This window comes from Neolamprologus multifasciatus, chromosome 12 (assembly GCF_963576455.1).
Source record: "Neolamprologus multifasciatus chromosome 12, fNeoMul1.2, whole genome shotgun sequence".
Taxonomy (NCBI): Eukaryota; Metazoa; Chordata; class Actinopteri; order Cichliformes; family Cichlidae; genus Neolamprologus; species Neolamprologus multifasciatus.
Window position 1 is genome coordinate 35,997,108 of NC_140450.1, and position 27,796 is coordinate 36,024,903.

The 27,796-nt window shown below is 40.7% G+C and overlaps 1 protein-coding gene across 4 annotated transcripts; it reads left to right on the forward strand.

The window, feature by feature from the left end:
- Positions 1-779: 779 nt before the first annotated feature.
- Positions 780-27,796, forward strand: noxa1 (NADPH oxidase activator 1). 4 transcript variants are annotated; one of them, XM_085180528.1, is made up of 17 exons: positions 780-866; positions 1,380-1,505; positions 2,324-2,498; positions 2,837-2,919; positions 5,007-5,115; positions 5,615-5,749; positions 6,393-6,500; positions 10,304-10,363; positions 10,447-10,484; positions 10,595-10,733; positions 11,807-11,875; positions 12,158-12,245; positions 17,485-17,573; positions 20,320-20,480; positions 20,698-20,806; positions 24,616-24,739; positions 24,878-27,796. In XM_085180528.1, exons 1-17 carry the CDS (start codon positions 790-792, stop codon positions 24,985-24,987), a joined length of 1,800 nt encoding a protein of 599 aa, XP_085036654.1. In that variant the 5' UTR covers positions 780-789; the 3' UTR covers positions 24,988-27,796. The 4 variants fall into 4 exon arrangements, with proteins under 4 accessions (XP_085036654.1, XP_085036655.1, XP_085036656.1 ...); XM_085180529.1 differs by lacking the exon at positions 780-866 and adding an exon at positions 882-1,016; XM_085180530.1 differs by lacking the exon at positions 780-866 and adding an exon at positions 890-1,027.

Below are 27,796 nucleotides of genomic sequence, written 5' to 3' on the forward strand. Positions count from 1 at the left end.
AAATCTCCGAGAATACATTTGTTCTTTGTAGAAGTAACATGCACAACATTTAATACATATAAAAACACTCTCTCAAAATACTCTAAATACTCTTGTACTCTAGTCAGTATCTGCATTAAAATTACCTGACAGCAAAATGAAAATAAAGAAAAATGAAATGTCAGCGTATACATGGTACCGTGAGTCTTGAGCCAGCTCTCAGTTTTCTGGTTAAATATTTCTGCTTGAGAAATGGGAAAAATATTGAAATACTGACAGCTCTAAAGAGATTAAAAGTCAATATTTGGCGTGACCGACAGGGCCTGAATTCTCTTTAGTAAGTTTCTTTATAATTTCTTGAATTTATCCAACATGTCTCGAAGCTTTTCCGAGTAGATTCTTTGGGAATTTATGGTTTTTCTTCTGTTATCTGTTAGGATGATCTCATGCTGATTGAATAATGCTGAAATCCAGGTTGTGGGAGGTTAATCTATGACTCACAGCTACATTGTGTATTTTTTGTGCAGGTTTCTAGATCATTTTCTTGCTGAAAAATTACACACTTCAAAAACCAAAAAACTACAGATTGCTGTAGATCAGGGGTCTCAAACTTCACGTCTTACTGACGGGAAGAAATATGTGGTTTCTCCCTTAAAGTGACTTTTTTTGTTTGTTGTTGAGTTTCCTGTTTCCTGCTCCTGACCTTTACATACTGATGATGATTTTCTCAGATAATTTAGGATGTCCAATGCAGAGATATCCTAAACACTTTTACCAGCAACTGCAACAAAGTGCTTACATGTTTCTTTAATGGGCAGGGCCATGATAAGACTCGTGGTGCACATAAACAGTAAAACACAACCAGTGCAGCCGGTTGACCCAGTAAGGTATGAATAAAAAAGTCATCCTTTTCCTTGTTTTGCAGCTTTATGGCAGTTTTAATGCCTCTGTTAGCTTCCTATTGTGCAGAGCTGTGATTTCTGGGACACAGATGACTTTGTCTCCTCGTTTCCTTCTGTGAAATATTTCAGGTAAAGGTAGGTCAAAGGTCAGTGTGAATAGATTCAGCTCAGAACTGCTTGGAGATATAATGTAAGCTACACCATAGTTATAGGTAATATGATATGACTGTAAACACTGGACAATGTGAGGTATTTCATTGTTATTTTAATGATCAGCTGTATAAATTAAAACAAAGATAAATCCACTGACTCAGACTTATAAAGATATATGACTAGAATCAGGACATAATGTCAAACAGGTGTGCTTAAATCATGGGCAATTCATGTATTTTGTAACCGCCGTTCTTACGGTACGTGCAGCGTTAACAGGTGGATTCCAGTCATTGTGCCACTGTGGGTTTATCTCAGGAATGTGAATAGAGAACCTCTTTGTTGCAGCTGGGTGGAGACTTCTGAGGAGACCAGTATGTCTTACTCACACTTCCCTGTGAGCACAGACAGGTCCAGAGGACGAGAGACCAACGCTGACAGAACTCAAAGCAGCCGCTCATCCAGGAACAAAAGGTAAGCAGCAGTCTGAGTGTGGAGGGATATTTCAGAGAGAGACATTTAAACTTGTGTGGAGTGAAGTAAGCAGCAGGTACGAGGAAGTGTTCCAGGAAAATTGTGCTGAATGTTACAGATCAGTGAACTTTCTCTGTAGCTGCATCTTTTCCTTCTTTTTGCTGCGTTCGATATCATTTAACCACATCACTGTATTTCTCTAATACCTGTCTAATTGTCTTCCTCTTGTACATCACCTTACTCTTCTCCATCAAACTTCTTTCTTTCTCTTAAACATCCTTTCATTGATCCTTTTACATTTCACCCCAGCTGTCACAGGGCGAGAGGAAGGGCACCGGTCTGTTACTGAACTAACACAGACACACAACCATCTGTGCTCACATTCACACCAGTTTCTCTTCAGCCTGGCAGAAGTTCCTCTTGTTCTTAACACAAATAGTTATTATTGTCATCGATATTCCTAAAATGTGGGAATAATGACAAAATCTTCAGACTTGCTCTCAATCTATATATAACTTATATATCTATACCTATTTTTAACGTAATGCACCAATATGAGACATAAATATTGTGTTTGCACAACGAGAGTCTAAAAGTGACGTTTGTTATCAGATTTTAAGGGTTTCCTGTTTTGTTCGTATAGGGTCAAAAAAGAAAAATTAGTATATGTATAAATTATTTTTCTATGCATGAATAACTTTATAACCACATTAAGTAACTGTGATAAAATCATCTGCTTTGAGAGTAAACAAATCAAATGTCACCTGTAGATTGATATCAGAGTGTCTCTGTCTTGTATTTCCACTCCGGGCTGACAGGATGCTTTACACTGAGTTACTGCAACTGTGGCAACATTCGGTCGAGGCCGTGGATGCGAAGGACTGGCCAACAGCTCTGGCCAAACTCAATGAGATCAGTGAGCCCACTTCTCGCACGCTGTTTAACACGGCCTCATGTTACCTGGCCCTGGGGCAGCTGGATTTGGCCTTGAAGGTGAGTCACTCCAAATGATTGAAATGGAAACGTCTATAACCAGTGTAACCAGTGGCTGTCAGGGATTACTGGTTATTGCAGAAACGCTGTCAAATCAGTGAACGTCCTGGACTTTCCAGGCTGTAAATGAGCAAACTGAGCATCGTATGTGGATCATTGGTGTGTGTGTGTGTGTTTGTGTGTGTGTGTGTGTGTTTGAGAGATAAAGAGAAGTGAAGATGAAGAAAAACGTACAAAGAAGGTCAATAAAAAGCTGTACATGCATTATGATTATCACTCGTGAGTATAATCACGTACAGTAAAGCTTTGATGTCGTCTTCCCCCTCTCTCGTATCCAGGCTTTACACTTGACCATTGCTAAGGATGAACGCCTTGCTGTCGCCTTCTTCCAGCGAGGAGCAGTGATGATGGAGATGGGCAGGTAAGAAGGACCATTTCAAACTAACTCGTAGTCTGTGTACATATGACCATTTCTCGCTGACGCTGTGTAAAGTGTCAACATAAACAAGCTGTGATGATTTATATACGGAGAGAGTCAGACTGACAGAAGGCTGCGCTTTCAGGAACACTCACCCAGTAATAAATCCGGATTATTCAGCTAAAGTCCGAACAGGACTGGATCCTAGAAAGAGGGAACAGGTCAGTCCATCTGAGTGCTGACACAAAGAGACAAACAATGTTTAGTTTTTAATATGATGGATTATTGATAAGATTTAAATGAGAGCTAAACATAAAATCTGGTAATAGTTGCTAACGCTCGACTTCATGACAACTTAAGATTTTGCCCAATAAATGTGAACAAAGAGGCAGAGAACAGGATGTGCCGAAATACACAATTTAAATACACAAAAATAACCAAAAATCATATAATTCATCCATCATATGCAGTACGCCATATGTTATTTCACTAAATACATTAAAGAGGGTATTATGAGGAGTATGGGAGATGCCCTGTGGACCATTGTGGTGGAAAGCTGGAACACACAATAAAACTATTGTGAAATTTTCCTTTGTACTGATACACCAGAGACTCTCACAGGTGTGGGAGGTGAGCTGGGATTAGTTCCTGGCAACTCATTTCTCAGTCGACCAACTGAGGAAAAAACATCTAAAACTAAGAAACAGAGTTTACGTTAAATTTGAAAACAGCTTGTTGGAAAATCTGAAAAACTAAAAAAAACATTTACATCATTCTTCACTAATGAATAACACCACTTGCTCCTGCTCTTCAGCCACACACACTGACAACAACACAGCAGGACCCAGTTCACACAGCGGCACCGCAGACCACGCCCCCGCCACACTGATGTAATATGAAAACATGAAACTACAAAAGATGTTCATGTATTACTAAAACATGACAAATTATGGCAGAAAAGTTTGGTGTGGTATCTATTAGAGCTGCCACAAACTATTATTTTGATAGTCGACTAGTCACCGATTATTTTTGCGATTAGTCGACTAATCAGATCATCATCCATTGGACGTAAAACTACAGCTTATTGCACCAGCAGCATCTGCTCTTATATAACTATCATTAGCTTACAGCTTTAAGTGCTTAAGGTCTGTGCTAACTAAAAATAAAGACAAGATGATAGTTTATTAAATTTTAATGAAGTTTGCAGATTGTTTCAGTGAAGTTTAATAAACTCCTTGCTATCTAAAATATAACAGGACACCGGAGTAAATTCTCGAGCATCTCACACTTCTGATAATCAGCTGTCTGCTTGATGTTTATTCAGCTGTGTAAAAACTATAACTTTAATCTCAGCCACACAGATTTACTCAGGAACAAATAAAATACTACAAAAAGCCAAACAATAACATTTTTAAGTTATCTAAGTGACTTATATATCATGTTTAACCTGAGTAGCGAAAGACGGCGGTGGGTTTGAAAACGATTAGCCGGGAGTCCGGTGTTCTCACGGCTCTAGTTAGCCTAGCCCCCGGCTAGCTATCGAGCTAGTGGCTAACAGACGTCTCCGAAAACGTCGGAGCGCTTTTGAAAATATGTGGTGTCTTGATAAACTGAGCAGATATTTGAGGTTTACACAGCTACATTCTCGCCTGAAAATATGTTAAACGTTTATTTTGTGACCCAGAAAGAATAATAAGAGTAATATTAAAACTAACTAGCTGCCGCCATTGTTGGAAACTGAGCTGGGCTGCGCTATGAATTCTGGGACACAGCTTCTTCTTCTTCGGGGTTTAACGGCAGCTGGCATCCTTGTACATGCAGTGCTGCCATCTTCTGTTTCAGTCCGTTATTACACTCTTAAATCCTACTACTTATTCCTGCGTCTTTTGTGATCTTACAAAGCTTCAAACGACGCGTCGACTATTAAATTAGTCGTCGACGATTTTGATAGTCGACTAATCATGACTAGTCGACTAATCGTGACTAGTCGACTAATCGTGGCAGCCCTAGTATCTATGTGATTATATTATTTATACATTGTGTGCTATTCAGGTTTTTAAATATACTGCCCGTATTTCTTTTCTCTCCAGGTTGGAAGAGGCTCTATCTGACTACATCTGGGCACAGAAACATATGCGAGAGAACGTAGTGATTGACTACAAACAGCTGGGACTGAGATTTAAACTGTACAGCTGGCAGGTCTGACATTCAGCCTCACCTACACACACCTCGACACAAGGACACACCGTCATCAAGGATTCGGTTCAGTGCACATTAAAACGGCATAATAAGGAAATCCAGCCCCGTCCTGTCTCATCACCACATTTGTGTAGTTCAAATATCAGCCACACACCTGTGAGCTGTCAAAGCCTCATTAATGGAAGAAGACACATGTGATGGTTTTGTTACTGGTTCCAAACAACAGTGCAACTGTGTGTGCCACTGTGAGTTTTAAACATCTCATCATCAGATACAGTCACAGTAAGATAAACTACATAACAGCTGTGGTGGTCGTCCAGAGAATCGTCCACAAGAATCATACATGTCCAGTTTACCAGCTCAGCTGCTGCTCAGCAAACATCTACAATAAAACACTTTCATTTCATTTTAAATGTCAAATCTGTTCTGAAGAAACAACCTGTCATTCACCAGATATTGTTTGAATACACTAAAATGGGAAACTGTGATATGTTCCAAGGTGTTATACAACGCAGCAGCTGTGTACTGTCAGATGGGCCAGTGGGAGCAGGCCAGGGACGTCCTGCTGTCAGCCTCCCAGGAGAAAGGACCAGGACGAGGGGGGAGCATGGAGGCAGCTTTGGAGAGCATCAGGGTGAGCTCATTTGTTTTTAGTATTTGGAGCTGTTTTTAGGTTTAAGGTTAAAGACTACTTGGTACGATCCTGGTGTAGCTGAAAACAAACTGAACATGTTACAAAGCCTCAGATTTTATGGTTACCATGGTATTTATTATTATCCAATCAAATGGACCAGCAGTGAGAATGTTACATGACAAATAACTGCAGAAAGTGCCGATGGAGTCACCTGTTGCTTTAAGAGCACCTGAACAAAGGACCTTTACCACCGCAGGCTCTCTCTGTGCTCGTTTTAGGTCAACAAATGCTTTATAGATTCTCACAAAGTAAAAGACTGAAGTGGTTTAAATAAAACAAATATTTCACCAAACAAGACTTACAATGACGTCTAAAGCCTAGACTTAAAAAATGAAATATAGGTGCTTAAGTACAAATGGTGATTTTATTATTCTAAAGTAATATTACAGTAAATCCCAAAAGTTGTTTCTGTTCATCTGGATGTAGAGTTTTCAGAAACGTTTCATCATCATCAGCTGACTGCAGGTTTCCAACCTTATAAACGGGATATTTGCACAATGACTGACACCAGCACCACTGCATGAACACGGTGCTGGGAGTCAGTTTATGATCATAAGACTCTTTACTGTAACTTTAAAAACAGAGTAAGCAGGCCCTGGATCCTCTCCTGGTACCTGAGGGTGTGGTGTTTCGTCCCAGGAAACAGGATGTCGAGCAGCTGCAGCAAAGAGACTTCTTGGGAAAAGCAACGGTACGTAGAGAGTGCTTGTGGTACACGTGTTTATCCAGCCATTCGTTTTCTTCTGACCCTCTTATTCCTGCCGTCACACAGTGAGAAGGCAGGGCACACCCTGGCCACGGTGCCAGCCTGTTGCAGGGCTAACACGTTTAGAATCAGCCATTAACAGTTCAGTTCACTTTTAACGAGATAAGGAGAGGGTGGGCAACAGGTGGAGACGCAGCTCGAATCAATCAGACAGTAAGAGGACAGAGGAAGCAAAACAGAACACGAAACACACAAAATAAACTAGAAACTGATGCAGAGAGAGGACAGAGACAAGACTGGGAAGACAAGCACAAGGACACTGAATGAGACAGAGAGAAGATGCAAAAGGAACTAAACAACCTCAATTCAGTCTGCATCTGTCATGTTGAGTGTTATGCAGCAGGCAGGAAGGAGGACTCAAGTGCAGCAGAGGGAGAGGGAACTTATTCACAGGAACAACAACTTGGCAAAGAAACAAACGTCACAAAACAAATCAAAACCTCAAAAATGAAACCTAGACTGAGCTCAGAACACAGCACAAACCCTAACCTTCAAAGTAAAACAGGAAACACACCGGCTGAACTTACAGACACAGAAGCTGTGTCCCAATTCAGGGTCTGCACGCTTGAAGTACGCATTTTAAGTGTGATTACGTCACCGCCACGCGACGACGGCTGTCCCAATTCGAAGTGTACTTCAAATGCATACTCCAAATGCGCCGTCGATTTCCCCAAATATCAAGCGTGGTCCGGTGCACGCTTCGTGGTCCCATATATCCCACAATTCATAGCACGGCGGTGGGTGTGGATAATTTTGCCGCAAAATACGGCAGAAGGGAGCGGCTGAAGAGTGAACTGTCAAAAGTAAGTACTGAACATGACGTCACTTATTCATGTGCAAATGTTTAATAATGAAGAACATTAAAACATTGCTGATGGCCACATGTCGGCAAAGTTATGTGACATTAGTGATGTTTGTACTTTCAGCGTTAACTTGGTTTTAAAGCCTATATATATATATATATATATATATATATATATATATATATATATATATATATATATATATATATATAACAATGGATAATCTGTATACAAACAAATTCATGCTTTTCTCCTCAACAGAGAGCGTTCCCCGATTGAACAACAGCGCCGTAAAATAAGAAGAATGGCGCCTAATTACAGACTTAATAATATTGATTTAGCAATGTGTCACGTGAAGATTCATCAGCCAGATTAAGTGTTTACTGACAATTGACAGTGATAGCGGACATCATCATCACTATTCCAATCAATCCTCTCCACACAGACAAGCATAAACACACTCGACTATCACTAAATCAAATTTAACACGCGTTTGTAATGACGCCAATTCAGTTTACAATAGGGTTCATTCGCTCGGTCAGCAGGTGGCGGTATCCTCGTACACTGGGGAGTACACTGCCATTAAACGAATAGAAGAAGAAGAAAACCCCTGCACATGCGCGGTACGGATCGGGTAGACCCGATTTGTACGGTCCGACTTTGCACATGCGCAGTAAGGATCGGGGAGTCCCGATCCGTAACTATCTTTTTATTTTTCGTTTTTGTCTACATTGTACTGAAATGCTTCATTATTGCAAACATTTTAAGATATACTTATTATTCTTAACATCTTAACAGATACTCATACTCATGACCCATAACTATCGTAAAACGCTACGACCGGAAGTAGACACCTTTCGCGCATGCGGGGTACCGATCGGGTTTCCGGTACGGATCGGGTAGTGACAGGCTAGACCGTCCGATTTCACAAGTCTCGCACTTCCGCACTTCTCGTACTTATAGTACGCACCGTACGTAGTACGCGTAGTACGCGTAGTGCGCGTAGTGCGCGTAGTGCGCGTACTTCAAGTGTGCAGACCCTGAATTGGGACACAGCCAAAGACACAAGCTGACAGACAGGGATGACAGGCACAGAGGCTGTGTCCCATTTCAGGGTCTGCACGCTTGAAGTACGTGCACTGCGCGTACTACGCGCACTACGCGTACTACGTACGGTGCGTACTATAAGTACGAGAAGTGCGGAAGTGAGAGGCTTGTGAAATGGGACGGTCTAGCCTTCGTCGCTGTTCAGGTTGCCTAGCAACCATGATACTAACCGCGAGAAACGTTACATACAGCTTTGTTTGACAGAAATGAAGGAGAAAATTGTTTTGTTGGTCAATCATTTTTTTCATGACATCACTTTGATTAGTTGAGTATCTGAGGCTGAGACCACAGGACTGTAAAACATGATTGTTGGGCTTCATTTCTGTACTGAACAGTTATTTAAGATTAGCTAGTAAATAACAATTAGCTAATGTTGTTCATGAGACTAACGTCATCTCACTATGGTAATGTAAATATAACATGGCCAATATTATAGTATTGTCAGATTATTATGATATATATATATATATATATATATATATATATATATATATATATATATATATATCACTGACTTTCAGCTTGTTGTGTTTGTGGATATATGACTGACTTTAATTATCCATAAAATCATCAGATTCTCTGTAAGATTAAGGTCGACTATATGTATATTTAGAAGTAGAGGCTTTAAAACCAAGTTAATGCTGAAAGTACAAACATCACTAGTGTCACATAACTTTGCCGACATGTGGTCAACAGCAATGTTTTAATGTTCTTCATTATTAAACATTCGCACATGAATAAGTGACGTCATGTTCAGTACTTACTTTTGACAGTTCACTTTTCGGCCGCTCCCTTCTGCCGTATTTTGCGGCAAAATTATCCACACCCACCGCCGCGCTATGAATTGTGGGATATATGGGACCACGAAGCGTGCACCGGACCACGCTTGATATTTGGGGAAATCGACGGTGCATTTGGAGTATGCATTTCAAGTACACTTCGAATTGGGACAGCCGTCGTCGCGTGGCGGTGACGTAACCGCACTTAAAATGCGTACTTCAAGCGTGCAGACCCTGAAATGGGACACAGCGAGAGACAACACGGGGACAGAGGCTGAACGGCGAACAGGAAATGTCAAAATAAAAGAAGGAGCACAGAGAACAGAGGAAGCATCAAAACCTAAGAACCAGAAATTCACCAGAAACATAACAAGAATTAAACCGAAACAAAAGATGATATTAATCAAAACAACAACACTGAGTCACCAACTCCAGGACAGCATCGAGCGACATACAACATAACGACTGACTGTAAGGAAACAAGGTTCAAAAGTCCACGAACACAAAATACTGAACTATTTGATTATATAAATGATTAAAATGTGCCCTTAAAATAAGCTTAAATTAATCCTGTATCAGGTTATTTTAACCCAAACAAACCAATAAGTGCAGCTCATTAAAATAAATTTAGCTTTTAAATCTAAACTAAGAATCCTTGAGGCCAAGTCCATAACACGCAACTGTTTCAATTAGATTGATTGTCATTTTAACTGATTGATTGATTTATTTTTATTTGAATTTTATTGAATTTTATTTTATTTGTATTCTTTCACTTATTGTTGCATGTGTGTTGTTGCTGCCTGTGTTTGAGTAATTTCTGTAACTGTGAGACACCTGCTGCTGCCCGTCTTGGCCAGGTCTCCCTTGAAAAGAGGTTTTTAATCTCAATGGGATTTTCCTGGTTAAATAAAGGTTAAAATAAATAAATAAATATAAATGTAGGCCCTGACTAAATGTATGACAGTTGAAATATGACTAAAACACATCGTTTAAACTGCACTTTATATATTGATTCATGTGTAATGCTCTCCCTTTGCAGGTGATTTCCTCTATGATACCCAATGATGATTTTGGAGGCTTTGAGCCTTTGAGGCAGCAGGTAAGCCTGACCAGTGAGACCACAGCGTATGTGTGACGTCACTGTGATGCTGCAGATGCTAACTGTCGTTGTCCTCTGCACAGAAACCTGGCTTCTACGAGCCTGATGTGGATGGAGTTCAGTGAGTTTGTTATGTGATGACACAGAGTATGTGTGTGGGCGATGCTACTACGGGGCTACAGCAAAGCAGTGCTTGTAGATTTACAGCTTATTCTGTCTGTTTCCTGTTAGGGATTCTCGATACATGCAGGTGCGTGTCCCGTACATGGCACGAGGACCGGGACAGCTGACGGTGCCTGGAGGTGCTACGGTGTTTTTATTTGGAGAGGAGAACAGAGATGGGATGGCCACTGTCATATATGACGGAAAGGTGAGGAGAGACCTGCAATCTGAAACAGTGAAAGAGCATTTTGAATCTGACAATATGAATATTATAGTAAGTGGATTGAATCACTTTTATTTAAGCAGCAAAGATTCAAGAACATGGAAGAGACAATAAAAGTGAAACTTTAATTCAAAATAATCTGTATTCAGTTTCTGGACGAGTTTGAAGTTAAAACCTTTGTTAATGTGTGCAAAAATTAATTATGTGCTGATTGCAATGGTACTGATAAAAGTAGCAGATGGTATTTCAGAGCTCTTAACATATTTCTGCAACTTATCTCTTTGAACTGGTTCATTTCCAAATGAAATGAAAAGTGTGAAGTTATACCACAGTTTAAGACTACAGGCCAGCATCACTCCTCTCCCAATGTTCTAACATCATTTTGATCATAAATATGATTATCACTTTAAACAGATTGACTCTGGCCTTCTAAAGCAGGGCTCCCCAATCCCAGGCCTCGAGGGCCGGTGTCCCTGCAGGTTTTAGATGTCTTCTTGATCCATCACAGCTGATTTAAATGGATAAATTACCTTCTCAACATGTCCTGAAGTTCTCCAGAGGCCTGGTAATGAACTAATCATGTGATTCAGGTGTGTGGACCCATGGTGAGATCTAAAACCTGCAGGGACACCGGCCCTCGTGAACTGAGATTGGGGACCCCTGTTCTAAAGGTTCCTAGAACCAGAAATAAGACAACTGGAGAGCTTTTTCTTTTTGTGTCAGCCTCCCTCAACATCTTAGGCAGGCGAGCTCTGTGGAGGTTTTTAAAAATCTTACATGTCTTAATTCTGTGGCTTTGAGTTTTTACATTTTTACTGTTTTTCACTTGTATTGCTATGCATCACTTTTATTTATTTATCACTTTAGTTTCAGATAGTTGTACAGCACTTTGTTTGAAAGCGCTTTATAAATAAAGTTATTATTATTTATATTTTATATAAATCTTAATATGTATTCATTCCTGCTCAGGTTCTTGAGGGTGTATTCTTTTGCAGAATTTCTGTATACAAGCTTTGTTTTTATTGCTACAAATCTAATTTTTAGTCGTTTGTTTGCAGAGAGGACTTGTGCCAGCATCCCTTCTTCAACCAGCAGATGTCAAGACGTCCAAAGGCAAAAAGGACACTGTAATAAACTTCTCTTTGAATAACACAACACACAGTATTTATGTTCATGCCGCCCATTTAAGAGATTTAATGGAGGCACTTTACAGATTGATCAAAATGACATTCTTGTTCTTCTCTGCTTCACCCGCCGAGATGAGACAACACAACTGTTGTGACCGGTGACATTAAATGATTAAAGGCAATTTCAACAAAAAATCCAAGCTTCTGCTCAGTGACAAATCTGTTTTCATTGTGGAAAGAAAATTCTTCGTTACTTTTCTCCTGTTGTGCTTCCTTCCACAGAGAATTTCGAGTGGGATTCCCCTCCCACCAGGACTCAAGCCACCCACTCGCCCACAGTCTCAGCATAGTCCTGCAGCTCCTCCTCAGGGTAAAAGTCAATCACACTCACACTTTGGTTTATCTGAAACCTTTTTTCATTTCATTTGCTCCTTCAGAGCAGCTCTCCGCTGTGAGAGATCATCCCAACGTTACAGCAATGTTTTCTCTGTGTTTGGTCTCGTGGCTTCATGTTTGCCAGATGGTCCCGTAATTTTAATCTTCTTAAGATTTTCTTAACATAAAATATAAAAATAAAAAATCTTTATGATGAAACTTGTAACTATGGTTGTAATCAGAGTACTCTTAAAATTTGCAGTTGTATTACATTGTTAACAAGATGGACATGAAACCAGGAAACTGTGTGATTTTTTTTAAAGTAAATCTTCTGCCAAATTGTTGTATATGAACGATAACAGCCGCCAGTTTGTTTCATGCTCCGATGAACAAGGATAAAATATTAAAATGTTGACATGGCAACATAAATTGGTATAGCTGTTTTGTGCTAGTACTAACTTTTGGATACCTGGAGTTGCACCACAGATGAAGTATGAAGGTGCATCCTCCTCACAGACTGAATTAGTGCTGAAAAGAAAAGCTTTGCAAAACACAGCAGCCATATTTGTGTCAGTTTTGCTGGTGAAAGGACCTAGAATGCAGGATCAGAGCAGGCAGGGGTAAAACGAGAACGGCCCTTTATTGGAGGCATAATAGCAACTTAACAGGAAGCAGTAAAAATGCCAAACTCCATGAGAAACACTTGGAGGATCTGGGGAACAGAACTAGAGGAACCGTGGAACAGTAAGAAAGAGGAATGCTAACAGTATCATAAGTACTCTACAGATTAAAGAACACAGTGTGATGTGAAAACGGGACTGAGGGTGACAAACGATATAAACACATATAAAATAATTAGGGAGGGGGAGACACCATGGAGCACAGCTGGAACTAATCAGGGAAACAAAACAGGGCAAACTATGCTAAATAGAAAGAATGCTAAATAGAAACAATGCTAAATAGAAACAATGCTAAATAGAAACAATGCTAAATAGAAAGAATGCTAAATAGAAACTATGCTAAATAGAAAGAATGCTAAATAGAAACTATGCTAAATAGAAACAATGCTAAATAGAAACGATGCTAAATAGAAACAATGCTAAATAGAAACTATGCTAAATAGAAACTGCTAAATAGAAAGAATGCTAAATAGAAACTATGGTAAATAGAAAGAATGCTAAATAGAAACTATGCTAAATAGAAACAATGCTAAATAGAAACTGCTAAATAGAAAGAATGCTAAATAGAAACTATGCTAAATAGAAAGAATGCTAAATAGAAACAATGCTAAATAGAAACAATGCTAAATAGAAACGATGCTAAATAGAAACTATGCTAAATAGAAAGAATGCTAAATAGAAACTATGCTAAATAGAAACTATGCTAAATAGAAACTGCTAAATAGAAAGAATGCTAAATAGAAACTATGGTAAATAGAAAGAATGCTAAATAGAAAGAATGCTAAATAGAAACTGCTAAATAGAAACTATGCTAAATAGAAAGAATGCTAAATAGAAAGAATGCTAAATAGAAACTATGCTAAATAGAAACTATGCTAAATAGAAAGAATGCTAAATAGAAAGAATGCTAAATAGAAACAATGCTAAATAGAAAGAATGCTAAATAGAAACAATGCTAAATAGAAACTGCTAAATAGAAAGAATGCTAAATAGAAACTATGCTAAATAGAAAGAATGCTAAATAGAAACTGCTAAATAGAAAGAATGCTAAATAGAAAGAATGCTAAATAGAAACTGCTAAATAGAAAGAATGCTAAATAGAAACTATGCTAAATAGAAAGAATGCTAAATAGAAACGATGCTAAATAGAAAGAATGCTAAATAGAAACTATGCTAAATAGAAACGATGCTAAATAGAAACTATGCTAAATAGAAAGAATGCTAAATAGAAACTATGCTAAATAGAAACTATGCTAAATAGAAACTGCTAAATAGAAAGAATGCTAAATAGAAACTATGCTAAATAGAAACTATGCTAAATAGAAACTATGCTAAATAGAAAGAATGCTAAATAGAAACTATGCTAAATAGAAACTATGCTAAATAGAAAGAACGCTAAATAGAAACAATGCTAGTTGGCTTTTGCCATTGCCAGCTTGTTCTGAAAATAGATGTGATGGCGAGGGGTTAAACTTCATGCTCACTAACCAGTGACTTGACAAACATAAGTCATTAGCCAGTGGTCAAAGAGAAAATCCTTTCTGACACTTTAAATGAACAACATTTATAAAAAGAACTTATTTTATTTGATGGAATCAGTAATGATCTGATGTGTAACCAGGTGTGGGCAATTCATTTTCCCACATATGACAAACTGGGGCTGCTGCGAAGGCCTTATGAAGTTTCTTGTTGACCTGATTTCAGACCCATTGGAAAATTCAATTGCCCTCCTCTGCCATAAACTAATCAGGAATGTCTTTTCCAAAACAAACTATTGATATCACCCTGTGGTGCTCATTAAAGCTAATACAGATTTTGTTAAGATACGTCTGTACTTATTCATATTCAATAAGCCTGTGCATGTTGTGTTGATAAAACGTGACTGAAACATGTTTAAATGAAGTAAGGTGAGCTCTTGAAATATTTTAATCCTTCACAATTTTGTCATTTTACTAAACACTAATACACAAACAAATAGTGTATAGCATACATGGTGTGTGTGTAGTTGCCTTTTAAAACTCCAGGGATTTTCCTGCAGTTTGAAATCTCGTGTGATCTTGTGAATTTCTTGAGTCCAGCAACTAACCACTCTCACTAGATTGTATCAGGTCATCTCAACAAGAACAAATTCAGTTGTTGAATTTCATAGAGATCCTACATGATTTAATTATGTTCACCATAGAAACATGAAATTATTTTCACATTACAAGTTAGACTTTTGATGCATCTCAATCATCCAGGAAAGCAAATCCTCAAAAGTTGATTCTGTTCATCTGGACGTAGCGTTTTGTGAGAGAAACGTTTCGTCATCATCAGGTGACGTCTTCAGTCTCAGCTGCAGGTTTCAATCTTATAAACAGGACATTTGCATAATGACTGAAACCAGCCCACTGAGGAACAATGGGCTGGGAGGTCTTAATTATGCAAATTCTCATGACCATTGATCAACAACCACTGATTAATGTCCATGAGTCCCATTCACACAGAGTTGGGGAATGGCTGCAATCACAGCATGTAAGATGGTGACAGATGAACCCTTAGGCCCCTCCTCGATTCAGAGATGGTCTTTCCCTTTTCACGTAAATGGCCTCCTTGACTCCGCCCTCAAACCAGCGTTCCTCCCTGTCCAGGATGTTACATCCTCATCATTGAAAGAGTGTCCACTGGCCTGTAGGTGTGAATAGACTGCAGAGTCCTGGCCTGACGAGGTCGCTCTTCTGTGTTGTGCCGTCCTCTTCTCCAGAGGTTGTTTGGTTTCCCCGATGTATAAATCCTTCCAATCCTCCTGCACTTAACAGCGTACACTATGTTACTCTGTTTGTGTCGGGGACCCGATCCTTGGGGTGGACCAGTTTTTGGCGCAGCGTGTTTTGGGGCTTAAAAGCCACAGAGACCTGGTGTTTAGAAAAAATGTGTCTCAACTGCTCCGATACTCCTGACACGTACGGGATCACTACAGGTTTTCACTTAGGCAGCGGTTGTCCTTCAATTCAATTCAATTTTATTTATATAGTGCCAAATCACAACAAAAGTCGCCTCAAGGCGCTTCATCCTTCATCCAGCTTCGTCCTTCTCTCCTGGATCATCTGCAGCTTTCTTTAGGAGCCTTCCCAGCTTTGACAAAAGTCCAGCTGGATAACCACATTTACTCAGGGCCTTCTTGATGTTCTTCTGCCTCCCTGGCTGCTGTGTCAGTGGGGATGGTGTTCGCTCTGTGTTGTAGCGTCCTGATGACGCCCAGTTTGTGCTCCAGTGGATGATGAGAGTCAAACCTCAGATACTGATCCGTATGTGTAGGTTTACACGTCAGCTTTTAGATGTTCCCCATTACTGATGGAAATCTCACAGTCTAAGAAGGCTAACCTGCCACTGTTCATATCCTCCCTGGTGAATTTGATGAGTTAATGTGATCTGTGAAATGTAGTGCGTCCTGAGATTTGATTTTCACCCAGGTGTCATCCACATATCTGAACCAATGACTTGGTGGTGTTCCAGGGTAGGATAGCAAAGCCACTTCTTCCATGTACAAATTGGCCACGATGGGTGAAACTGGGAGCCCATGGCACACCCATGTTTCTGCCTGTAGAACTGACCCTTGTATGTGAAGTAGGTGGAATGAAGACACAGTTCAAACACACTTGGTGGATGCTGAGAGCGGTCCTGCTGCTGAGGTTGGGGTCATCCTGTAACCTCTTACGGACCGCCTCCAACGCTTCCGTGACTGGGATGCAAGTGGTCATGAGAATTTGCATAATTAAGACTGACCTCCCAGCCCATTGTTCCTCAGTGGGCTGGTTTCAGTCATTATGCAAATGTCCTGTTTATAAGATTGAAACCTGCAGTCAGCTGAGACTGAAGACGTCACCTGATGATGACGAAACGTTTCACTGCAAACTTCCAGATGAACAGAATCAACTTTTGGAGAAAGTCAAACTTTTGTAAATGTAACATCCATCATTTTTTTCAGTGTAGGCCAGCTGCCTGTTAGAACAGAGAGCGCACAATTACACAATCAGTCCCCTCTGATAGCCTCCTGGCACCGCTGCAACACAACTGAGCCATAATCCATCTACTGAGGCTGAAGCTTTGTCATAAATAGTCAGATTTGAGTTCAAATTGTTTCAATGTTCAGTAAAGGTCAGGAGGGAGGTGCAACGTGTGTGTGTGCAGCAAAACAAGGTGGAGGCTGTCTCGTGATTTGGGGCTGCATCTCAGCCAGTGGTGTTGAGGGTCTCATGAATGCAGAAAAATGCATGAATATTTTGATGCACTACACAGTATCATGGAAGATTGTCTGTGCCTTTGTGTAATGGATGATGCTAACGCACACACTGTGCAGCTCTTAGGATGGTTTTCCATGAAATCGACTTTCCTGGTAATATGTGTTTGAGTTGTTCTTTTTAGTTGTGTTGTTGGAAGATAAAGCCTGCACTGAAGACTGGAGATAAAACAATGATTTAAAAAATCATTGCTGGCTCTAGTGGCACGAGCTTCAAGTGGGCTTTCATCCTTTTTGTGTTTGCTGATATGCACTTTACTGTGGTTTCCCTGCAGGACATCTTACCTCAGACACACCTCCTCCATCCTACATTACTGCCACCCACTCTGAGACTCCCGAATACACAGCCAAAGCACGAGACCAGGTAAATCCTCCTTCGAAAGATGAAAGCCGATGCACTGAAAGGACTCACAGCTGATTGCCTCGGACACACAAATGCACACACTTTCCCCTGATCTAAATATAATAAGTTTTGTGCATTTGAAGAAACCGTTTTGTAAAGTTGAACTTAGCAGCGTAATGTTGATTTGTTCCAGTTAAGTCACCGTGACACTGGAGGACAGCAGACGTGTTTGATTTTGGAGTAAATATTGTCACGTGACTCTTGTCCTGACACGTGAATATTGGTGCTGCTGGTTAAACAGCGTTGTGAAGGTTTCACTTTCAGCTCTGATATGAATTTTTTGCTAAATTATTCAGGTGAGTAGAGAGAAGTCAAAACATTAAAACCTCGTAAGATTCCTGAAAATCAAATGATCTTCAGTCGTTACAGTTTGTTGAGATTTCTCGACACAGCGCATGCATGCAGTGCTGCAGAGGTTTGTGACACTGGTATGTTGTATTTCTAAAACAAAACTCAAATCTAAACTAATCACTTATTTGTTTGAGTTTCTTTTCAAACTTTTTTAACATACCAGTCAGCCGTGAAGCAGTTTTCAGAAACATGAAATAAGTCACTTAGCTAACAATTTAATTCCCCGTACAGCATTTAGAAATGTCCGTCATCAGTTGGCTGACAGTCAGTGTTGGGTAAGTTACTTTAAAATAGTAACTTAGTTACATTACCTGTTACTTCTATCAAAAGTAACTCAGTTACTTCAAGTTACTCGTTACTTTCAAAGTAACTAGTTACTAGGGAAAGTAACTTTGATTTTACTCAGAATTCTCTTGTTAATGTGTTGCTTCCGTAACTTTGCCAGTCTTCTAGCTTGCTTACTTGCCACAGTGCACTGTGCCACCTACCAATAGAAAGGAAAAGATAATGCGCATATTTCCACAAGAGAAATCCCACGCCTGGACCATCATTGACTGCTGCCATGATTCTAGCCTACGTCACAGCGTCATGTGCGCCTTTTACATCCAACACAAAAACTGCAGTCGTGGTGCTTTGATTGTACTCAGAACTCGGAAATTCTGCCTTCTGAATAGGAAGATGTAGGTAACACCAGACTGCAGATGAGCTGCATACAGGGCTGGACAAAAAATCGGCCCGGGCATTTTGACTAGAGACCGGCCGCCATTATAGGAAAAATCATAAAGCCTTTGAATGAAAACAAACGCTGTTGTGACAGTGATGTACACTGTCTTGATGGTATATATGCATCAATCGTTTGTTGTAAGATTCAGATAATTATTTTTTAAAAGCTAGACATTTTAAATGAGAATAAGAAAGAAAAGTATTTCCTTGTGCCCCCCTCTCCCTGTTAATGCCCTACCTGGCCCCCCTGGCAACACTTTGCTAGATCCGCCCCTGCACAGTTACCAGCTGTCAGCTGCCTAAAAAGGATCCTGGTGTTATCTGTCTCTCAGAAACAGTTCATAACTTCAACTCATTCATGTCACCTAAAAGGTAAACCTGTTTCTCCATCACCTGTTCAGCTCTGATGATTCAGTAAGGACATCTCCTGGTTTCATCTTCATGTTTCCCTCTCACCACATATCCAAACCATCATGACCAGCAGCTTTACAGCTGTGGCTCCAGCAAACATCAGCTGATACTAGAAATTAATATTAAATAAATTCTAACAACAGCTGATCAAGCTTAAACGTGCTGCTGTTGTTTAGCGCGACATCGGCTGGTTTCCTGTTTCTGGCGCAAAGTGATAAACAAACAAGAGAGCCGATCAGCTGATCATTGATCAGTTTTCATGATTGAAGTAGAAACAGGAGAGGGAGGGGGGAGAATGAAAGAAGAAGAGGCAGCTGTGCAGCAAAGACACAGAATAACTCCAGCTTTGTGTCTTTTTCATTGTAGCTGAATTACGGGACAAACTGTTCCTTTTCACCTCAATAAGAAACGCGTAATATTTTCTCTGAATACCAGACGGACGGTTGGCAACTCTAATAACTTATGAACAAAATAAAGTTCAACATCATTAACTTCATAGCACCCACCCAGCTGTATAGAAACTCCGTCATGCTAGCTAGTACGCAGTACGGAAAAAGTCAGAATAACGAAAATAAACTCCACCTAAACTTGGTTTATATCTGACCCAGATAGACTGCAGGTCATAACTTCTTACCTGAAGTTCAGTTCACACTTGGACCGGCGGCCGCCTCGGGTCTCTTTTCCTTCTACGTCCCCTTTCCCTCATCCACCTGCTGGCCTCCACCACCTGCTAATGTTACAGAATCTGTGGAAGCTCCGCGATAGCCACCACACGAAGTAACGAGTAACGACCCTATCTAAATCCCAGTAACGACTAACGCGTTCCTGATTTTGGCATAATAACTAGTTACCGTGCTCGTTACCACAATAATAACGTAGTTACTGTAACCCGTTACTTAATAACGCGTTAGTCCCAACACTGCTGACAGTGAACAGCAAACTACACAACCAGTTACAGTGTGTAGCTGCAGCCTTTCCATGGAGCTCATCGTGTGTCTGCAGTAGCCGAGGAAGGACAAACCCAACACTGGGTACATACTGGGCCTCGTGTCTTTTATGATTGAAATGATGACTGCAGGTGATATAATGACATAATGAATGAATGAGGGCTATTCAGCAACCACACCGCTACACCGGCAGCTTTAGTTCACAAACCTTAACAAAAAATAGACAAAAAAACTGTTTTCTGATGATTTATCTTTAGACGTTCTTGTATTCGCAGCATGCCAGCTCAGCTCAGAGAGCAGAGGAGGACTCTGTGGTGGTGAAGGTTCACTACATCTACACTGTGGCTCTGTCTGTCCCTCTGGACACCACATACAGTGAACTTAAGGAACGAGTCGCAGAGAAACTGGACCAGCCGGCGTCTCATCTGCGCCTCAGGTAACTGCACGGCTGTCAGCCCACTTTTGTCTGTTGTTAGCAGCAGCTGTCAAACAAATCCCATCAGAGTAAGAATGTTACAGTGTGTACAGACATCTGACATCTACATCACACAGAAGATTTTCATTTCCTGTATTTTCCTGCTCTTATGCCAGTTTTTCATCTATTCTCCTGCTGATCCACCACTTCCTCTCACTCCCTCGTCCTCTCTCATTAGACGTAAGCACCACGGCTCCTGCGTGCTGACACCTCTGGATGAGGAAATCGAGTCGGCTCACACTGTGCAGCAGTTGGCCGAGGCCGGCAGAGCTACCCTGTGGTGCCAGGTTGGTATCTTCCCCACACGTTATAAACGTTGTGTTAGTTTCTGTTCATAACAAGGCAGGAAGCCTGAAATGGTTTGGACGGGAAGAGAAAAGATGATTATAGTTATTATAGTGGGCAAAGGATTGAAATATGGAGCTGCAAGGCAGGAACAAAAGAGGAAGATTTATGGATGTAGTGAAAGAGGACATGCACAAGGTTGGTGCGACAGAAGAGGATGCAGGGAAAGGCTGACACTGACACAGAAGATCTGCTGTGGAATAACTGAAAGCAGCAGAACAGAATCATACATGAAGGGCATATTAGCTACAGTGTCCCTGTCTATAGAGCCAGTGCTTGCATATACTGCACACTTTCCAAAATGGATAGCTGAAAGACCACAACTACTAGTTCATTTACTCTACCAGTCAAAAGATATAAAGTTCCAGTTATTTATTGCAATTCATGACTGAATGAATTGATTCTGTCTGTCTGTCTGTATCCTTCAAGCTCGGGTCCTCTACCAGAGGCCTGGAAGCTCGAGGGTCCTGCGTAGCTCATCCCCTCCATGCATATATTTATCTATGTATGTGTGTACTAACTCATTCAATAATTTTTCTTATTTTTATTTCTACAAAACTGTCATACGTTTCGTTCCATGTGTACATTTCAATGTGCACAAAAATGTGGAGGTAGTGTTTGTACAGAAATATGTGAAAAACTATCAAAGCTAAAGGCTTCAGATATTCACGGGTTCTTCTCACCAACAAAATAAATCAGGACATAATTTAGAGCAGATACATCTGAAACGTTGCAGTAACTGAAACTTAAAAAATCAAGCAGTCCTGTTAGGTCCCATATTTGAGCACATACTAGTACAAAATACTTTACACTAGTGATGTGTCCTGTGTGTCGAAGCGTCGAATCGTGTGTCGGGTAATCTCGGGGGCGTGTCTGTGAAGCGCGTATCGAGGCTTGCTTTGATTACGTATGCAGTGACGTTCGAGGCCTCGCGGGCAGTCCGTACCACGTGACTGATTCAGGGACTGGTTCACCGGTTCGCGCCAGATTCGAAATAAAATGGACAGAAAAACACAGCTGATTTCCCATCACACTGTGTTGTGGAATTGGATTACGTACGTGTTACATAGTTACTTGAGCATTTCTTCTTCGATGGAACCAGGAAGGAAGAGATTTTTATTTTATTTTATCTCTCCTAATAAAGTATGCACACAGTAATAAATATCACAAATGATAAGCACCATAATATAAATAAACAACACTACAGATCCTATAATCTGATTTCTGTCTTTTAGTTTATTAAAAAGTGAAGCGCCAAATACTAGTTTGTGTCATTATCCAGATGTACATAAGCATGATTACACAGGTACTAGTGGGTTTTGATTATCGATTAAAATCGATTCTAGCTTGGATAACGTGATATCGATTCATTAAAATCCTGAATCGATTTTTAATATAAATATTACTACATTTCAACCACCACCAAACAGCTAAAACAGTAAATGAGAGCAGGTACACCGATTCTGCACAAAGACGTAAACACAAAGCGCTGACGCATCAGAATCAGTGAGATGTCGCCTTTCTCACCAGACAGCACGGACACGGTCGGGGCTGAAAGCCGACAGCTCACTGATTCTAATCTAAGGCATCTGCTGTGATGCTTACACATTAGATAAAGTCTCGAAAGTGTCAGCTTTCTTTTTATAGTTATAAAAATATGCAAATGTACTGATCTATGATCTGAATTATACTATTGACTGACTGTCTGAGGCTAACAGTTACACAATCATACCAAAACTGTCCTGATAGTTTCCACTTTCTCTTTTGTATCACACATACTGAGACAATATTCGGGATAAATAACCAAGAAAACAATTTGTTTATTCAGTTTAGAGGTTTACACATCATTATAATCACAGAGCCTTCACTTGAATTGTCCACTTGATGGCGCAGTAAAGCAAATGAATCATCACAATGCTTCGAACCATGAGTCGACCAATTGGGTGGAAAGCTTCAGTTCATCATGAGGCTTCATCTCACCATCACTACTTTACACTGCTGTTACGTCCCTCTGCAGCCCCTAATCATCTCAATGTTTTCAGCTGGTGCTAATTGGCCACACCTAGTCAGGTGTGGATAAAAGCATACCTGAGGCAAGCTTCCTGGGAGCTCACTTGTCTTTGCCTTGGTGGCATCAGCCTTTTTAGCCAACCTGGTTTTCCATTTTAAGGGTCGTAACATAAGTGGGGGCTCGTCCAGGATCTTTGGTCTTTTTGGTGGAGATTGAATATCGGTTTGTTTGACTTTTTAAGTGGGTGAGTGAAGGTGTTCACTGATTGAGCAACGTCCCTTTAGTCAGTGTGTTTCAGCTGGGTGGCTGTGTTGCCCTTCCAGCGAAGCACTCGTTTGTTGTTTTGCTTTGTCGTTTTAATTTGTTGTGTTTGGTGGCTATCCTGGGTGGGGGTACGCTTCGGGGTTTGGTAGGGGACTGTATCTCTGGTCTGCTGCCTGCTCTCGAGTTCGCGTTTAAAGTTGCCTCGAGCCTGGTACACTGAAGACTAGGGTAGGTAAATTTAGGGTTTTGTTGTTTTTAGTGTTTTAGGCTGGGAGCTGCACATAGTAAATCAGTGGCACCAAACTTGGTAGGAGGTTTGAGACCATTCATGGTTATGGTCTGTAGCTGAGGCAGGTAGGCTGTTTTTAAGTTGGCATTGTGTGTACACCATGTGTGTGCATATGTCAGTGTTGATGGATGCTAATGAGATCCTTGTGAGGTGAGTGTTTTGTGCTGTGACCTTTAGTGTTGTGGGGAATATGGCTATTTTGTTGGATCACTTGTGAGTGTTGTTGGCCAGGTGATGGCAATAACACTGTGGGGTGCTGAGCCACCCTTGATGTGATCATTGTGTGGCCATAGCGCTCCATTTTGTGGTTGGTCACTAGCATGCTTGCTTTACTGAACTTTTTGGATTAAAGTAACTTGTTGTGGTATAGGGCCACTTGTATGTGACTGTTTGTGTGGTGGAGACAACAGATCACTTGTGATTATTTGTTGCTACTTTTGGTTTTGTGTTGTAGCAGATCAGATAATCATTTTGGGTTTGACTGTTGTGCTCCTTTGTGTTGGTCACATGTTACTTTTTGTGTTCAGTGTGGCAACTTCAGATCCTCATGTAGGGGCATCCATGCTTAAAGATGCCAACTATAATGTGAACACTGTGCTTCTGTTAGCTTTAACTTTTATTCCAGGTTTGTGGGTCAAGGACCTGAAGGCTTCAGAGGGGCTTTTAATAAATTTAGGGGTCCTAGAGGAACCCTTTTAAGGGAGGTGTTACGTCCCTCTGCAGCCCCTAATCATCTCAGTGTTTTCAGCTGGTGCTAATTGGCCACACCTAGTCAGGTGTGGATAAAAGCATACCTGAGGCAAGCTTCCCAGGGAGCTCACTTGTCTTTGCCTTGGTGGCAGCAGCCTTTTTAGCCAACCTGGTTTTCCATTTTAAGATGAAACCTTCTCACCCGTATTCTGCTCTTTTTTTATGTTGCGGCTTTGAGCCGGGTCGTAACAACTGCAAAAGACAGCAAGTAACTTTGTCTTAGTAATTTCAGCTTTAAATATTATATTTATCAATAATGCAAAAATAAAACACGAACATGAAATTTTGCCACACTTTTAAAGAAATGCTTTTTACATTTAACTGTTTGTCTTTTTGTGTCGAATTGTAACACAGCAAAAACATGTGAAGATGCTTCTCTAATTATATCTCAGCTGGTTTACAGGTTGACTCACTCACACTGTGCTACTGACCTGCAGAAAGAAGATCCCCTGGCCAGCCGTACTATCCTCTACCAGATGGTGGCCCTTTATGATTATGATGCTCAGGGGCCAGAAGACCTGGAGTTCAGTGAAGGCGACACTATTGACATCCTCGGTGAAGGTGAGGCTCCACAGCTCAGAGAGAAACTTCTAATTATTGTTTTTGTCTGCAATTTGACTTGATGCTGCAGTCCTGGGTCGTCTGTTTAGATGCAAAAAGTATTAATTTCCTGTTTTTCTCTGTTACACTCGTCTGTAGTTAATCAGGAGTGGCTGGAGGGACACTGTGCAGGAAGTATTGGGATTTTCCCCAGCTGCTTCGCCTACAGGGAGAATAACAACATCACTCTGAGCTCAGAGATTTTGTAATCAAAAGTTCATTGTTGCATTAATTTTTAAAGCACCTGTTATTCTATGAATGTAACAGTTTACAGGCTTGGAACAAGCAAACAGCTTACGAGGCTGTTAGTGCACCGAGTGCTGTCTTCACTGTGCTGCGAAGATATTTTTTAATAAAAACTCTTGTTTAAGAACATTATACACAAAAACAATCATATCGGTGTATCCATCATTACCATATAATCTTTATTGCATGTTTGATGTATAATATTATTAATGTATATAATCTCAAGTGTGATATCAGACACTTCCTGGTTCATGAGCTTCTGTCACGTCTCAGTGTGAAGCCTGTGTCTCCGAGTCCGTCTTTGCATACGTGTTGTGTTTCCTGTCCTGCTTTGCTTCCTTTGTCTCGTTATGTCGGACTAGCCCCAGCTGTGCTTCCTTCCTGTTTTCCATTACCTTCGCCCTTTGTGTTTGTCTCTGTTAGTTGTCGTGTCGTACCCTCGCAGTGCTGTGGTTCGTCCTCTGTGCTCCAAGTAACTTTAATTCTCAGGTCCTGGTTTATTTTCTAGTGTTGTGAGTTTTATACTGATAATAGTGACTTCAGCAATAAAGCTGCTGCTTTCAGTTAAATTTCCTGCGTTGGGGTCGTGCATCCTGCCCGCCATACAGCAAAGCATCACATGATTATTCACATGTATACAGTATATATATGCATGCATACACATGTTCACAGACATATATGTAGATTTATATAAACAAGCCTTAGTTGAAAACATGAGAGAGACTCTAATCAAGTACAATTTTTTTTTACCAAACTTGTTAAAACCCAAAGGTCTGTTATCTGTTTCTATAATAAACAGTTTATTAAAAAGAACTTCCACTCCTGCATCTAACACTGATTTTAGAGGAAGATACACATTTATGATATTTGCGAACAATAACATGATACAAAAGCTGTGGATCACCTGGAGGACCCCAAACTCACGATTTGTAACCCCAACTCTACGTGGCACCGAGCATCAGCCCCTTTCAGATGGTGAATCTCAGTGTTGACATTTTCCAGCAGTACAGACCAGCTCACAACATGCTGACTGTGGGATACAGCAGAGGCAGGAACATAAGGTGTAGTCAGTAGCTGTGTCCCAAAACGTCGGCTGCATCCTCCAGAGGCCGCATTTGAAGGCCGATTACGTCACAGCCAGGCGACGAAGGCTGACCCAATTATCGACTCCTTCAAATGCGTCCGACAAATGCGTCCTTCATTTCCCCGAATTTGAAGGATGAGTCGGGTGTGTCCTTCGTGGCCCACCATATCCCAGAATTCATAGCACGGCCCAGCCAAAGTTCAGCTGCCAACAATGGCGGCCGCTGCTAAGTTTTAAAATTACTCTTATTAATCTTTCTGGGCCACAAAATAAACTTTTAACATATTTTCAGGCGAGAAAGTAGCTGTGTAAACATCAAATATCTGCTCGGTTTATCAAGATATCGCATATTTGCAAAAGTGTTTTGACGTTTTCGGAGACGTCTGTTACCCACCAGCTCGACAGCTCGCCGGGGGGTTCAATGGTCATTCCAGCCGGCGAGAGCACCGGACTCCCGGCTTCATTGTTTTCAGACCCCCGCTCTTTCGCTACTCAGGTTAAACATGATATATAAGTCACTCGGATAACTTAAAATGTAATTGTTGGGCTTTTTTCAGTGTTTTATTTGTTCGTGAGTAAATCGGTTTGGCTGAGATCAAAGTTATTCGATTATTAGATTAAATAAAACTTTATTAATCCATCGGGTGGGTTCCTCCGGGATTTTCACACAGCTGAATAAACGTTAAACGGTCGAGAATTTACTCCAGTGTCCTGTTATATTTTAGATAGCAAGGAGCAGACGGCCGAGTTTATTAAACTCCAGCGAGACAGCGGTGACGCAAATCTGAAGGCTAGACCGTCCAATTTCACAGCCTCGCACTTCCGGCCTTCTCGGTCTTTGAAGGACCCGGCCCACGTAGACCGCGAAGGCCGGGTCCTCCGAAGGATGCAGCCGACGTTTTGGGACACAGCTATAGTCTGCAACAGCTGGGGTGGAGCTGAAACCAACACACACCTCAAAATGTTGCTGTGACAAACGTAACACAGCGTTTATTGTGGTTCATGTGGTGTTTTTGGATCTCTGTGAAAAATAGCACACGGCCTTATCAAAGACACCTGCAAAACTACTGTGCTTGTACCTTTGCTATCAGTCTCAAGCAAAGTCAGAGGCGATCAGAGCCTTGGCTGATCTGAGTCCTGACACTCAGGAATACGCTCAAAACATGATCTGACAAATCAGTCAGAGGAGTAATCACATTTCAAAAGTTCTTGTAGAACTCAACATAATAACTATATATACCAAAAGCAGGCCTTGATCCGAATGTACACATACTGTATTTTGCCCTTATGCAGCTTTAGAAGATGCAGCATATATTTTCATTGCTATATATATGGTACCAGCTGTATCAGTGAAGCCAGAGGAGATAAACCAGTTAAAGTTAAAGTGCAGGAAAGTCTTAAAAATGCAAAAGCCTGAATAATCTCTAATTTCCTGTTTCTACATTCAGATAAAACTGTGGTTATTGTATTCACCTTATAAATATTAGCAACACGCTGTCTAACCATGTCTTTGTGTTAAAAGACTGTTTTTCCTTCCTGCTGTCACCAAGTGGTTGCTGATAGGAGGTCATCTGATTGTTCGGGTTGTCTCTATATTACTGCAGGATCTTTACCTTACAGTAGAAATCACCTCGAGGCAGCTGATGCTGTGATTTAGTGCAAATAAAATGTCATTGAATTGAAAAATA

Bases quoted from the DNA above. Each gene is read 5' to 3' on its own strand.
- noxa1 (XM_085180528.1), top strand. From the start codon at position 790: ATGGGCAGGGCCATGATAAGACTCGTGGTGCACATAAACAGTAAAACA. The intron at 2,499-2,836 runs GTGAGTCACTCC...TCTCGTATCCAG, and splicing joins AGCTGGATTTGGCCTTGAAG to GCTTTACACTTGACCATTGC. The intron at 12,246-17,484 runs GTAAAAGTCAAT...GTTTCCCTGCAG, and splicing joins TCCTGCAGCTCCTCCTCAGG to GACATCTTACCTCAGACACA.